Here is a 12,775-nt window from a genome sequence, read left to right as displayed (position 1 = left end):
ATTTATATAAATAAGTGTATTACAGTGTTGTAGACATGTGTAGTTGTTATTTTTGTATTTTGGTGCATTTTCTTTAAAAACTTAAAATGATGGGAATTCCACCCAGAGCAGCTTCTACACTCCTGAACAGACCCAGGTGTGGTGGAGAGCTTCTGAGAAGCTTCCATCTGAATGACAGGACAAGCTCTATGAACTGACCCAGGTAAAAACATTCTAAACAATATTGTACTCTGTTTTCTGTTTTGTTCCTTATACCTCAGCCTGGCTGGTCACCACTGGAGTACGTTCCCAGACTCACACTAACATCCCGTTTTATCTCAGGGCCTCCTGATCGAACAGAAAAACCTGTAGCTCCATCCTCACTCCACTCTCCACATGTGTCTCATCACCTCTGGAAGCTACCTCCTACAACACTGTGATGCTATATATAATTTGTGTTTTCAGGCTAAATGAACCCAAGTAATCTGCTGTCAGACTGATTGTTGCAAAAAAAGCTAGCTTTGCCCCTTTACCCATCCGTCTTCGTCACTGCTGCAGCTCCGCTCTCTCGGTCCGCCAGGCAACGCCTACTAATGGTGCATTTTTCAACATTGATATGTGGGAGGAAAACGACTCTGAGGCAGGCTTGACGAGCCCTTTAAAAAACAGGGCGACAGACTTTTGTGTGATATGCTTATCAGCCAATAGATGGGGCCATCAGATAAGAGAAATACTCCAGAAAGAGATTTTAAATGAAAAGCACGTTCATAAGAAAAAAATACATCTGAGCGCCTTTTACTCAGTGGGAAGCATCCGGTTTGACCAAAGAGCTTAATTAGTGCAAATGTTTATGATGTAAGTGTTTCTGTATGAAATGCTGAAAAGTGCCGAGGTGGTTAATTGACCTGTTTTTATTTTAAACGAGCTAACGCTGCCCTGGTGGTAAAAACAGAAGCAGCTAACAGGCTAATCACGTACCGCTCTGGTAGGACAGCTCCACGGATTCACAGCCACCATAAGGAAAACTCTGCAGGGTGAGGGAGGGTTGGGCGAGTGACGGCTGGCTGCTATCTGTTAAAGTAAACAGAGAATTGGACAGAGAGGTGTTAGTGTTCATGACAGCAGATACCTTTCCACTTCCCACGTTTCCACTTCCACACACCGTACAGGAGAGACAGAGATCCGAGCCCTGATACCAAACCCGTTAACTCTCCTCTTCATAAACAGAACCAACAGACTGATTGGAGGATACATGGACAGAAAGGTGGAGGTTTCTGTGTCTGAGCTTAGATCTGTATCAACAAAACTGTGAGAAAAATACACAAACTTTCAGCTGGGCTTGCATGAATTAGTGCTGAAATTGAATAAATGTAACATTTGGAGAAAATTCATCCCAACCCCTGTGGCAGTTTTCTCAGAAAGTGACTTGATTTGTTTGCAGATTGAGATTCCTGATGTCCAGAATGATAGTGACCACTCAGGAAATATTCCCATTTCAAACTCGTTTATAATCCCAGGGGAAACAGTGAGACTCTGCCCACGCAAGGAAAGCAAGAACCCTTGCAAACATTTCAAGACAAGTTTGAAACTCCCCAGTAAATGTAGTTTAGATTAGCTTCTACAAAACCCACGATTGGGCAGTTTTGGGAAAGTCAGTTTTAAAAACCAACTAGTTCAAAGTCCTGTTCATACAATTTAAATTGGACTAGTTCAGTTTTTTAGTTCATTTAGTTCCTCACCGATGAGGCCCAGCAGATGAACTGTGGATAAATCCAACATGACTTGTGTGCTCTAGCCTCAGCAGGATGCAGACCGAGTTGATGTGAAAACACATGACTTCATAATTCTTTATATTTTAAGTGATTTTAATTGCATGTTTGGTTTATAGTATTTTCTTTTTAAACCTGGTTTTGGTATTAGGCATACAGGTGTTTCTCCTGTCCATTTTACTGCCTACATTTGTGTATTTTATGGTTTCATTGCCTGACTGGATTTAGATCTTTTTAACTGTACTCTCAAATGTTAGAATTTAGCTGGCTGTTTTAATTGTGCAGCACTTTGGTCAGCTGCATGGCTGTGTTGGCAACGCTTCACAAATAAAATGGTATAGTGTGGTAAATCCAGCTGTTTTATTCTGAGCATGCCAGTACTACCATAAACTGGATGAGCCTTGATTGGCAGGAAACAATTAGTGGGCGTGGCCTCTAGTTTTCTAATTTAAGAAATTTGCAGACGGATGCCAGAAAAATCTGGTAAAAGACTCCAATGAGAAACAGCATAGTTGTGTGTGTGTGTGTGTGTGTGTGTGTGTGTGTGTGTGTGTGTGTGTGTGTGTGTGTGTGTGTGTGTGTAAGCTCTTCAAGGTCACTGTGATGAAGACATCTCAATGCTAATAGGGAGATTTACTGATCCCACAGCTTCAAAAGTGTGTGTGTGTCAGGCAGACATAAAGACAGTGTGTGTTGATGATATGAGAGGAGCTGGTATGTATAGAGGTGCAAGTGTGTATGAAGGGCCATTTATCCAGTTAGTGAATGTGTGTGTGTGTGTGTGTGTGTGTGTGTGTGTGTGTGTGTGTGTGTGTGTGTGTGTGTGTGTGTGTGTGTGTGTGTGTGTGTGTGTGTGTTAATACAGTCCTTCATGCTCTGCAATGTGTGATGACGTTCCTTCTTCACTCTGTGACTTTATTAAAACTCCGTTATGATTTCAGCTCTTACTGGTTTTAACCATTAACTCCCTCTTCTCCATCACTCTGATATTTTAATGAAATTATTTTTCAGACCAAACCATCAAGCATGTATATATTCCATAGGCTTAAGCTCCAAGACACGGTGGAGGAATTACATCTCCAGCCTGGACTGGGAACAACTTGGGATCCCACAGGTGGAGCTGGTGGTAGTTACTGGGAAGAGGATGGTGTGGACCTCCCTGTGGGGATGCTGCCCCCATGACCTGGACCAGGACCAAGATGAGCAGATGATAACAGATGAACAACATCACATTGCTATGTACAAAGTCTAACCAGCAATCACGTTTAACATTACCTGATTTATAAGGCATGATGTAATAGCTTATTATAATAAATTATAGTTAAATTATATTTCAATTTAATTATATTATATTATATGATATTATATTATATATTGCATTGTTTTATGTTACATTATATTATTTTATATTCTATATTTTGTGAGTCAGATGATAAGGAATGACTATCTTTACTTTGGTTTACAATTTCTTAGTATTGTGCACCTTTAAAGATAAAGAATCAAATGAAAAATAATTGTGCCAATTCTGGTTTCAGTCCAGATTATGGGATGTTTTTACAATAAGTTAGAAACGGGCACATTAATAGATTTTCAACTGAGTTATGTCTAAAGCTTTTTGTGCCGAAGGAGGAGTGAGGCTGATGTTTTCAGTCCTGAATGGTTAAATGTCCCCACCACTGAAACTATGTCTGTCTGTTCCTTCATAAAACGACTGAATCATTTGGGTCGCTTAACTCAAAGTAAAAAAGACTAATAAACTTAGACTTTGATGAACCTGTAGAGCCGCAGCAGAACATAAAAACCACCTTTGAGAGGGAACGGTGTAAAATCCAGACAGCTGGACCTGAGCAGCAGAGTAAAGCTGATTCTGCTCTGTGGTTTCTGGAATTTCTCCAGATGAAAGAACCAACTTCAAAGAATCAAGAGAGTTAGTTTGAGGCCTGCTGTGGACACAGTTCAAAGAAGACAAACGGGAGCAGGTCGTGACCCAAAAGTAACCAGATTGACCATCTAATGGGCCATTCCCATCTGTACCGGATCGGCCCGGGCCGGGTAGCGTAGGTTGTTTACATATCTGGGTGGCCTGGTATTTTTCCGGGCCAACCAAGGCTCATTCTCAGCCCTCTTCTCAAGGGGGTCTGCTTCAGGCCGACCAGGGCCAACACACCCACTGCTGACAGCAAATTCACACCTTCCATTAGAGCAAGCCTCTGATTGGTGGGTAGAATCAGCCCACATGGGCTTAAGACAAGGACGTGTGGAATCAACCGGGCCAGGCTGGGGCCGACTGGGGCTACCCGGTCCGGGCCGACCCGGTACAGATGGGAATGGCCCATTAGAGAGAATATTCAGTCCAACACAAAATAAAAACACGATGGATGTTTCCAGTAAAATTAGAATGATAAGTCTTGGAGGGAAACTTGTGTCAGAAGATTTCTAATTTTCTTTTTAGATAGTTTAAAGATGTTCATCCAATCCTGTCGTGTTGTGGTGGTTTTTGTGTTTACTGTTGCAAAAGACTGATTTGGGACACTTTAAAAAGTTTGCAGTCAAAGCTGCAATTTTTTTCACCATGACAGGTTTTTCGATGTGCTGCACCTTTTCAAGGAAGTCAGATTTTCATCACTACTCATATTTAGTCAAGTTTCTATGGTTACCAGCATGGAACAACAAGCTTTAATAAGCACAGATTCAGTGTTTCCAGTGTTGCTCATTCTTTTTTAAGATGTCTAAAGTTCACACTAACAAGCTGTCAGTCCAACTCCTGGTCCAGATGCTGACTGATACCAGCCTCCTTCATCACCGATCCTTATGGTTTAAGTCGTTGGATTTGTGTTCATCTATCTGTCTGTTGAGGATTGACCAAGAGGGATTAAGGTCTGGAGAGATTCCTGGACCTATAAGCAACATGACTTTATCTCTCAGGCTAAGGAGCTCCATACGCCATCATGTTCATCACTAAACTGTACTTGGAGGAGTTCCTCTGGGAGGATGTTTCAGTGTCATTCTTTATTTATGACTCGATGCTTCCCATCTTGAGCCCTGAGTATCCTCCAAACCCCTCTTGGTAATCCTGAACAGGTTCTGCCCTGGTGAAGCACCCATCCAGCCACTGGATCAGTTGTAGGAGGTGGTCCTGGTATTGGTGCATTTCTTCCTTCATGAATGTAGTGAAAGGTCCAGGTTAGAAAGAAAAACTCTCTGCAGTAGCTGATGCGTCCTTATAAGCGTACGGTTCTAAAATGCAAATAACAAATTCCACCAACGTTTCTACATTAAAGGTTAAGAGCTGGATGCTCAGAGTCAGAAATCTCAGCAGCATACATTTATGCTTCCCTCTCTCTCCTGCTCTCCCTCCTTTCCTCTGTGAAGTATGAGGTCAAGTTCAACTTCATTTCATCGCTGGAGAGCGGGGCCTGTGAATGGTCTCTGGTGTGGATGAAAAAGCCCTCCAATATTTAAAATGCATAAAGACTGCAACAGCAGTGGGACAAGGTGAGCATAAAAGATGGAAAACGTGATGCAACCATGGTGTTGTTGAGGTGTGTGTGTGTGTGTTTGTGTGTGTGTGTGTGTGTGTGTGTGGGGGGGGGGGGGGGGGGGGGGCTTGATGTTCGTCCAGAGTCCAGACCTTATTTATGCTGGACTTTAGTGGAATAATGTTTTAAAATGAGATTTCTTTAACCTAAATAAGTTAAACTTCAAATGAAATAGCATGGTATTATTAAAGGAGGACACATCAGATGATGATTCAGGATTAGACAGACAGACAGACAGACAGACAGACAGACAGACAGACAGATAGATAGATAGATGATAGATGATAGATAGATAGATAGATAGATAGATAGATAGATAGATAGATAGATAGATAGATAGATAGATAGATAGATAGATAGATAGATAGATAGATAGATAGATAGATGATAGATAGATAGATGATAGATAGATAGATGATAGATAGATAGATAGATAGATATATAGATAGATAGATAGATAGATAGATAGATAGATAGATAGATAGATAGATAGATAGATAGATAGATAGATATTTTTATTCAACAACAATTAATCAATTTTACATAAAAGTAATCAAGCAACTGAAAAAAGGAATAGGTTGAAGCCTAGTGGCTTATAATGAGCCTATCCTTAACTCCCACAGAGATACTCAACTCCTTAACCAAGACAAATAAAATAGGGCTGATAGATAAGATGCCTAACATTTAAAGAAAAAGCAATGATAAATCAAATCAACCCAAGGTTAGACATCAAACTAAGTTTCTATAACTTTGGAAGATGCAAATTTTTAAAATTTTCTTGAAAAATGACAAAGAATAACACATTTTCAGTTCATCATTAAGTTCATTCCATAACTTCACTCCCAAAACCGACACACATCCATACTTAGCATTAGTTCTCACTTTAGGTATTTCAAACATATAAGACCCCCTCAAATCATATTTTCCATCTCTTAATTTAATCATACTTAAAATACAAATTTGAATATTAGTTTTTCACCACTCTATACATAATTTCCAAAGTTTTAAGATATATAATGTCCTTAAATTTTAACATAGCTCATCCTACAAAAAATTGGTTTGTGGACTCCCCATATCCAGCTTTATTTATTATCCTAATAGCTCTTTTTTGCAATTTAAAAATTGAATCCTGATATGTTTTGTATGTTTTCCCCCAAATTTCCACACAATTACTCATATGAGGCAAGCAAAGGGAAGTGTACAGTAAATAAAGGCAGCTCTTGTGCAATAAATCTCTTGTTTTATAAAGAATAGAAATAGACTTAGATAATTTCCGTTTCATATGATCTATGTGAGATTTCCAACAAAGTTCATCATCAATTATTACTCCTAAAAATTTAGTATCATATACACTTTCAATTTCAACATTATTTAGAAAGGGGCCAAACTAAGGGCATGAAGTTAAGGGACTTCTCAATTTCTTCAATATCTTCTGACAGCCTCTTAGTCGCCATGTTTCTTGATCATCTGTTTAAATTCTTAGAAGACCAAAAGAATTCCAGGTTCCAGGTCATCCAGTAGGCCCAGTGTTACTTGTAGAGCACATGTGATGAAGAAAAAAGGACTCAAAGCTTCAAAATTTTAGGTAATACTCCCAAAAAAGAAGCAAGACTTCTTTAAGAATGTAAGAGACTTGATCAATCTCTTGGATGTTAAGTTTTTTCAATGATATTTGTTGGATTGGTAGGAAGAAAATTCATGAGACTCTCCCGTCAGCCATCTTGTTTTAAATAAAATAAAGATTTCAGAAAAACGAGTTGAGGAAACAAAGAGGAGAACAACTCATAACTGTCTGACTCATCATGTACCCGAGTGGAAAGTGCTGACTCAGCTACTGAAAGATGAAACAAATATAAAGAAATTAAAGACGGAGGTAAAGAAAAGACGGAGTAAACAGAATCTAAGATGAGGGTTACCTCCTTTCATTTCAGAAGATTATGAATTAGAAATCCCCGTGTGATAATCCACAGGAATAAATGATGGATAAAGGTGTGTGGATGACAAACCCTCTCCTTCAGCAGCCTAACATAAACCTAGATGAATGGATGAATGAAGCATTTGTGAGATATCGTGGATACAAGCAGCCAAAATAGTCTTCTCCACAGGGTGGCTGGGCTCTCCCTCAGAGATAGGGTGAGAGCTGGTAGGAACGTAGATCAACCGATAAATCGAGAGCTTTGCCTTCTGGCTCAGCTCTGTCTTCACCACAACAGATCGGTACAACACCTGCATCACTGCAGAGACAGCACCAATCCACCTGTCGATCTCACGCTCCAGGTTTCCCTCACTCTGATGAAGCCAACAGGACCACATCATCTGCAAAAAGCAGAGACCTGATCCTCAGGCCACCAAAACGGATGGCCTCAACACCTTAGCTGAATCAGTGATAAAGGGCATCCTTGGTGGAGTCCAACACTCACTGGGAATGAGCCCGACTTACTGCTGGCAATGCGGATCAGGCTCTGACACTGGTCATCCAGGGACCTAACAGCCCATATCAGAGGGCCCCTGAGGGACGTGGTTTAACACCTTCTCCAAATCCATAAAACACATGTAGATTGGTTGGGCAAACTCCCACGCACCCTCCAGGACCCCCCTAAGGGTATAGAGCTGGTCCAGTGTTCCACGTCTAAGACAAAAACCAGATTGTTCCTCCTGAATCCAAGGTTCGACAAACCGCCGGACCCTACTCTCCGGAACCCTGGAATAGACTTAAAGAAAAATCATCTGGTGTTTATGGCCTAGCCCTGCAGACCGGCGTTTACAAGTTTATGTTGGATCCAAACATGACTCACTTCTAGGTGAACTCCCAATAATAACTGACTGATGACCATCCCTGCTGGTTTTTAGTGATAATGTTTTCTTATGATAAAATCTCGAAGCTCTGAGTCATTAAATGACTCTAGAGGAGAAGCTGAGTGACTTCCTGTATGAAGAGCAGGCTGTGGTGAGCAGGAAAATCCGTTTAGTAAAAACCCTTCTCTCTAACACAAATCTGCTTGTGTCTTTGGAGTTTTTTAACCCAGAAGCCTTTCGTTATATTTGTTGTGTCATCGATCTGCTTCCATTAGCAGCGTCGAGCTAAACTAAAGCACGCAGTCCTGAAGTGGCTGAAAAACAGCTCCGAGGTTCAATCTTGGCTCAGAACATAAAGGTTAAAAATTACCATCTCTCAGCTGCACTCGCCTTCAATTACCCAGCAGTGCCACATTATGGCCAAACAAAATGACCACCATTAGCCGTAATCACCTTACATGCCGCCTAATGCTATCCAGAACAGGACGGGAAAAATAACTGCCTTTCTGTGATGCAGAGAAAAAACTATCTACGATACAAGCACAACTGAGGATTTAAAAAAAGTACACACTTTCTGCACAGGGGGCATCTCTGGAAGCCTCTCCCACTTCTAAAGTGGAGACAGTGTCCAAAATGTTCTCGAAAAAATAAAACCAACAGAGACAAAAACCAGAACCAGTTCTGCTGCAACACTTTAGGTACAAAACCTCTCATTCTCTGACGTCACAAACTAAACCAGGGCTGATGGTGCTGAGAACATCATGTCCTCATCTCGGGTGGTGTTCCAGAGGTGGCAGACGCTACAGATTCATGGTTTCCATGTGTAAGGCTCCGAGTCTCTGCTCTCTGTTATGGGATTTATGAGACGTCATCAAGTCAAAATCAAGGACTGTTGTGGTTTCAGATTCATCTGAGCTTTTTTCTCAACCTCACCTAAATGTCAGTAGGTTAAATAACACCAAGATAAATGGAATGAAGCCACCGTCTGTTGGAAACGTTGTCCAGACCAGTAGTGAAGAAGACATGGGAACTTTGTTCTTCTATCTGGTTGGAGGTGCGGGCGACCCTGGAGCAAAGTGCAAAACATTCCAAATAAAATAATCGCACTCCACCCAAGGAGACGTCCTTCAGGTAACACCTCATTTGCTCACCAACAGCGATACTCCTGTGGGAATATGGTTGAACTTGATGAAGTTGTTTCCTCTAGTCTTTAAGCCTAATTTACCCCCGAGAGCTGAAGCTCTGAGAAAAACAAACATCTTTTCTTCATCAAACCCCTAAAACACAAACCAAACCTGAATCAAGTACAGAATCAAGTTTTTCTACAAAATCCATTAAAAACAAACCAAAATGAATCAAACAAGCAACAAATCAGCAGATTTCACACAAACAAACACCCACTTTGTCTCAAACCTTCAAATCACAGCTTTAGCATCTAAATTCCTGATAGTTATTTGAAGAGTCTGATAAAAGCATCACAGATGCATGAAGGAGGTCTGTAGCTCGTTCTCCATGTAGGTGTGTGTTACGGTGTTTCTGCGGCTGCTCATTAGGCAGCAGAAGCTTCTCATGTGGCGAATCGCTGCTGCTGAAGGCCCGTCCTTGGCGGGACACCAAAGGCTGATGGTCGCTCTAAGAATTGGATTTTTAAAGGAAAACGTGGTTGCAGATAAAGAGTTGTGCTGCTGCTGCATCCTACTGATTCATGTGGAGTTGATGTTGTGATGAATTTTATGTCTGGCCCTTTTCATACGTATGTTGTTTTCTGAGTCTCAAGGGAATTAATGCTGGGACGTCACCAGCTCAGACCCGAGTGGTGGTTAAAGGAAAGAAGCTGAACTGAGCCACTTGTCCCATGCTTTGATCTCTCCATCCGTAAAGTCTCTTTTGGCGCCATCTCAGTAACGTTCCCGTCTCAGCTCTCGGTCTCCCTTTGAGGCACAGAAAAGCCATCCTCACTGGCACCACTCAGACCGTCGAAACCATTATCCATTTGAAAAGCTGAAAGGTGTCAGAGCAGGTGTAAACGCTGGATCCTTTCTGCCAGAATGAATCCATTCTCTTCCATTTATCCGATGTGGAAATTCAGCTGTTTTCAGAAGCCACCGACCTAATGGACTCAGCAGAAATCGATGAGTTAAGTGTTAAAGTGACGATGAGCAGGAACCATTGGAGCTCACTTCGATGACCACGTGGTATTCATGTTCACCGTCTGTTATTGGGGCGTTTTAGATGTGGTGCCAACTGTTTTTCCACCTTATTTAAACAATTTATCAGTTTGCAGGAATAACCTGTGTTTTGAGGCTAAACAGAGGACCTTTCGTTCTTTCTTTAAATTTAAGGTCATTTTCAGAGACAGGGAATCTGACAAAGTGAATTACTTCTATATCAGGATGACAAGACAACAGTCAGTTTCTTATTTTAACTCATCAGCCTGACGTTCGGCCATCATGCACACTTGGAGTCGCCAAACTTTTTGCGCTCTGCGTGAGCCACACAGAAAGTTTCCCAGTAGTAGCTTGCTAAGATCCTTGCAAATGTTTACATAAACATCCAAAGACACTTCACCATTAGGCGAATACAAGGTGAAACCTACTGTGATGGAGGGTTCTACTTCCTGTTTGTGACTCTTCTGTTTTTTCTGCTACGTGGCAGGATTTTCTCTGTAGCGACACCTGCTGTTCAAGAGGAGAACTGCTGTCTGATAGCCTGGCAAGCCAGACTAAATAAATGTATTATTTAGTCTGGCCACGCTCCATTGACGGCTCTCGGTTGTGGGGCGGGTTCTACCGTTGTCTTTCAAATGATCTCCGCATGCTATTGGACAATGAATGTGACATACTCTTGTTTCACTCTGTTGCATCATCCCACCCACCAGGCATATAGAGTGCCCTGATTGGCCCACAAAGCGTATGAAGCTCTGTGATTTGCTCACTAAGCAGATAGAGCACTATGATTGGCCCACCATTATGGACCAATCACAGCTCTTTATGTGTTTGAAACCCCTCTAGAGAGCTGTGATTGGCTAGCCAGAGTCCTGGTAGGAGCTGCTGAGGTTCCAATGGAGCATGCCTAGACCATTCTTTGCAAAGCAAGAATTTTGTCTAGTTCACTAGGCTAGCTGTCTGATGCACTATTCCCTTTGACATGAGTCACATGACCACTTATTTTACTAGACCACTTTATGACGTTACTCCAAAAATCAGGCTCCTACGACCCGAACACAAAGGGACTGACTATACATGTGGGAAGCCTCCAGAAAAGGGGAACAGTTGAGAAACATGTGTGTGTGTGTGTGTGTCTGCGTGCGTGCGCGCGCGCGTGCGCGCGTGTGTGTGTGTGTGTGTGTGTGTGTGTGTGTGTGTGTGTGTGTGTATGAGTAACCCGCCCAGCTAGAATCCACACGTCTCACTGAGGCAGGGCTTAAACTAGAGATTTCCCGATCCCATCAGGGGATCAGAAATCTCTCCCGATCGTGTGGTTTTTGACTTGGATCAAGATGGGGCGTTACGTCCCGATCCGGACTTGGATACAGGGTTCAAATTACAGTTGAGCTAAGGGAAGGCTGGGTCTCCTGGCAGGTTGTCCAGCTCCCACGAAGCCCTAAACATACACACCCAGGCAGCGCAGCACACACTCCGCTATTTTTGTGGTCAGTAGATCCATTTGATCTGCTTGGTTAAAATGTAACTTGTGAGGTGAAAAAGGAGGAAGCAGGCAGCAACTTTTTCTGGAGGACTGAGGGGAGATGCAGTAAGATCAGAGACGGACACGACAGGAAATTAAAAATCAAGAAAACAAAACAAAGTTCTTGAAAAATAAAATGTAGGTGGATTTATCCCAGTACACATTTTTAGCTTTATAAAACAATAATTTATAAGCATGTAATATTTATTTATTTGATAAATCAGATAACCTTCAGAATTCATATAAAGGCATTTTGGAGGCCAAGGCAAAAAACCTCTGCAAGTAAAAGTGCTATTTCTTTTTATATTAGACTTTTTTAGATTTGCAATAAAGTCCAAATGTGAAGAATTTATGTTATTTATTACTTGATTGTTCAAGAACAGAAGTGTTCTGTTTGTTAAAGTTGTTGAATGTTAAAATAAAGGTAATTAAATAAATAAATAAGAAACATGCCGAATCTGTTTCTTCGCTTTCTTTGTTCTTTTTTATGTATCGGAAGTATCGGATCGGGACTCGGTATCGGCAGATTCTCAAAACCAAATGACTCGGACTTGATGAGGGCAAAAAAAACCTGATCAGGGCATTGCTAGTTTAAACTGGTGGAGTTCACACAGAAGTGCAGAAAAAAATCACTGATTAGAGTAGAGAGAAAGCAGGACGAAGATAGAAATGAAACAGGAAGGGATCAAAGGTCAAACAGACCTAAAGGTGACCCTCTGGTGCCTACGCCGGTTTCTGCTGAAACCTCCAGTCTGACATCAGCTTGCTGTATTTTACATGCGAGAGGCAGATTTTTGGTCACAGCAGTGATCAAAGGTTTATTCCACATGACTTGATTTTGGGTCCAATTGTAGTAAGAACAGATGGTTCCATAAAACGCTAATGTCACCCCATGAAGATGTACAACACAGAAGTCCCACCAATGCATAAATCACTCAAGCATCTTTTTGCATTCTGTTTCATCTTACGCCGACGTACACCAGCAAATGGCACCGAAACCTGCAC

General features: G+C 41.5%; 1 protein-coding gene across 17 annotated transcripts in view; it reads right to left on the bottom strand.

The window, feature by feature from the left end:
- ptprt (protein tyrosine phosphatase receptor type T) overlaps positions 1–12,775 on the bottom strand; it is a 345,765-nt gene that overhangs the window by 52,172 nt on the left and 280,818 nt on the right. For all 17 annotated transcript variants that reach the window (XM_054732036.2, XM_054732027.2, XM_054732015.2 and 14 more), the window contains one exon: positions 958–1,050. In XM_054732036.2, the coding sequence (XP_054588011.1) occupies positions 958–1,050 (93 nt within the window). The remainder of the gene's footprint in view (positions 1–957; positions 1,051–12,775) is intronic.

Source organism: Nothobranchius furzeri, chromosome 3, assembly GCF_043380555.1.
Source record: "Nothobranchius furzeri strain GRZ-AD chromosome 3, NfurGRZ-RIMD1, whole genome shotgun sequence".
In the NCBI taxonomy this organism is placed as follows: domain Eukaryota; kingdom Metazoa; phylum Chordata; class Actinopteri; order Cyprinodontiformes; family Nothobranchiidae; genus Nothobranchius; species Nothobranchius furzeri.
Note: the sequence above shows the minus strand (reverse complement) of the source record. Positions and strands in the feature narration are given on the sequence as shown.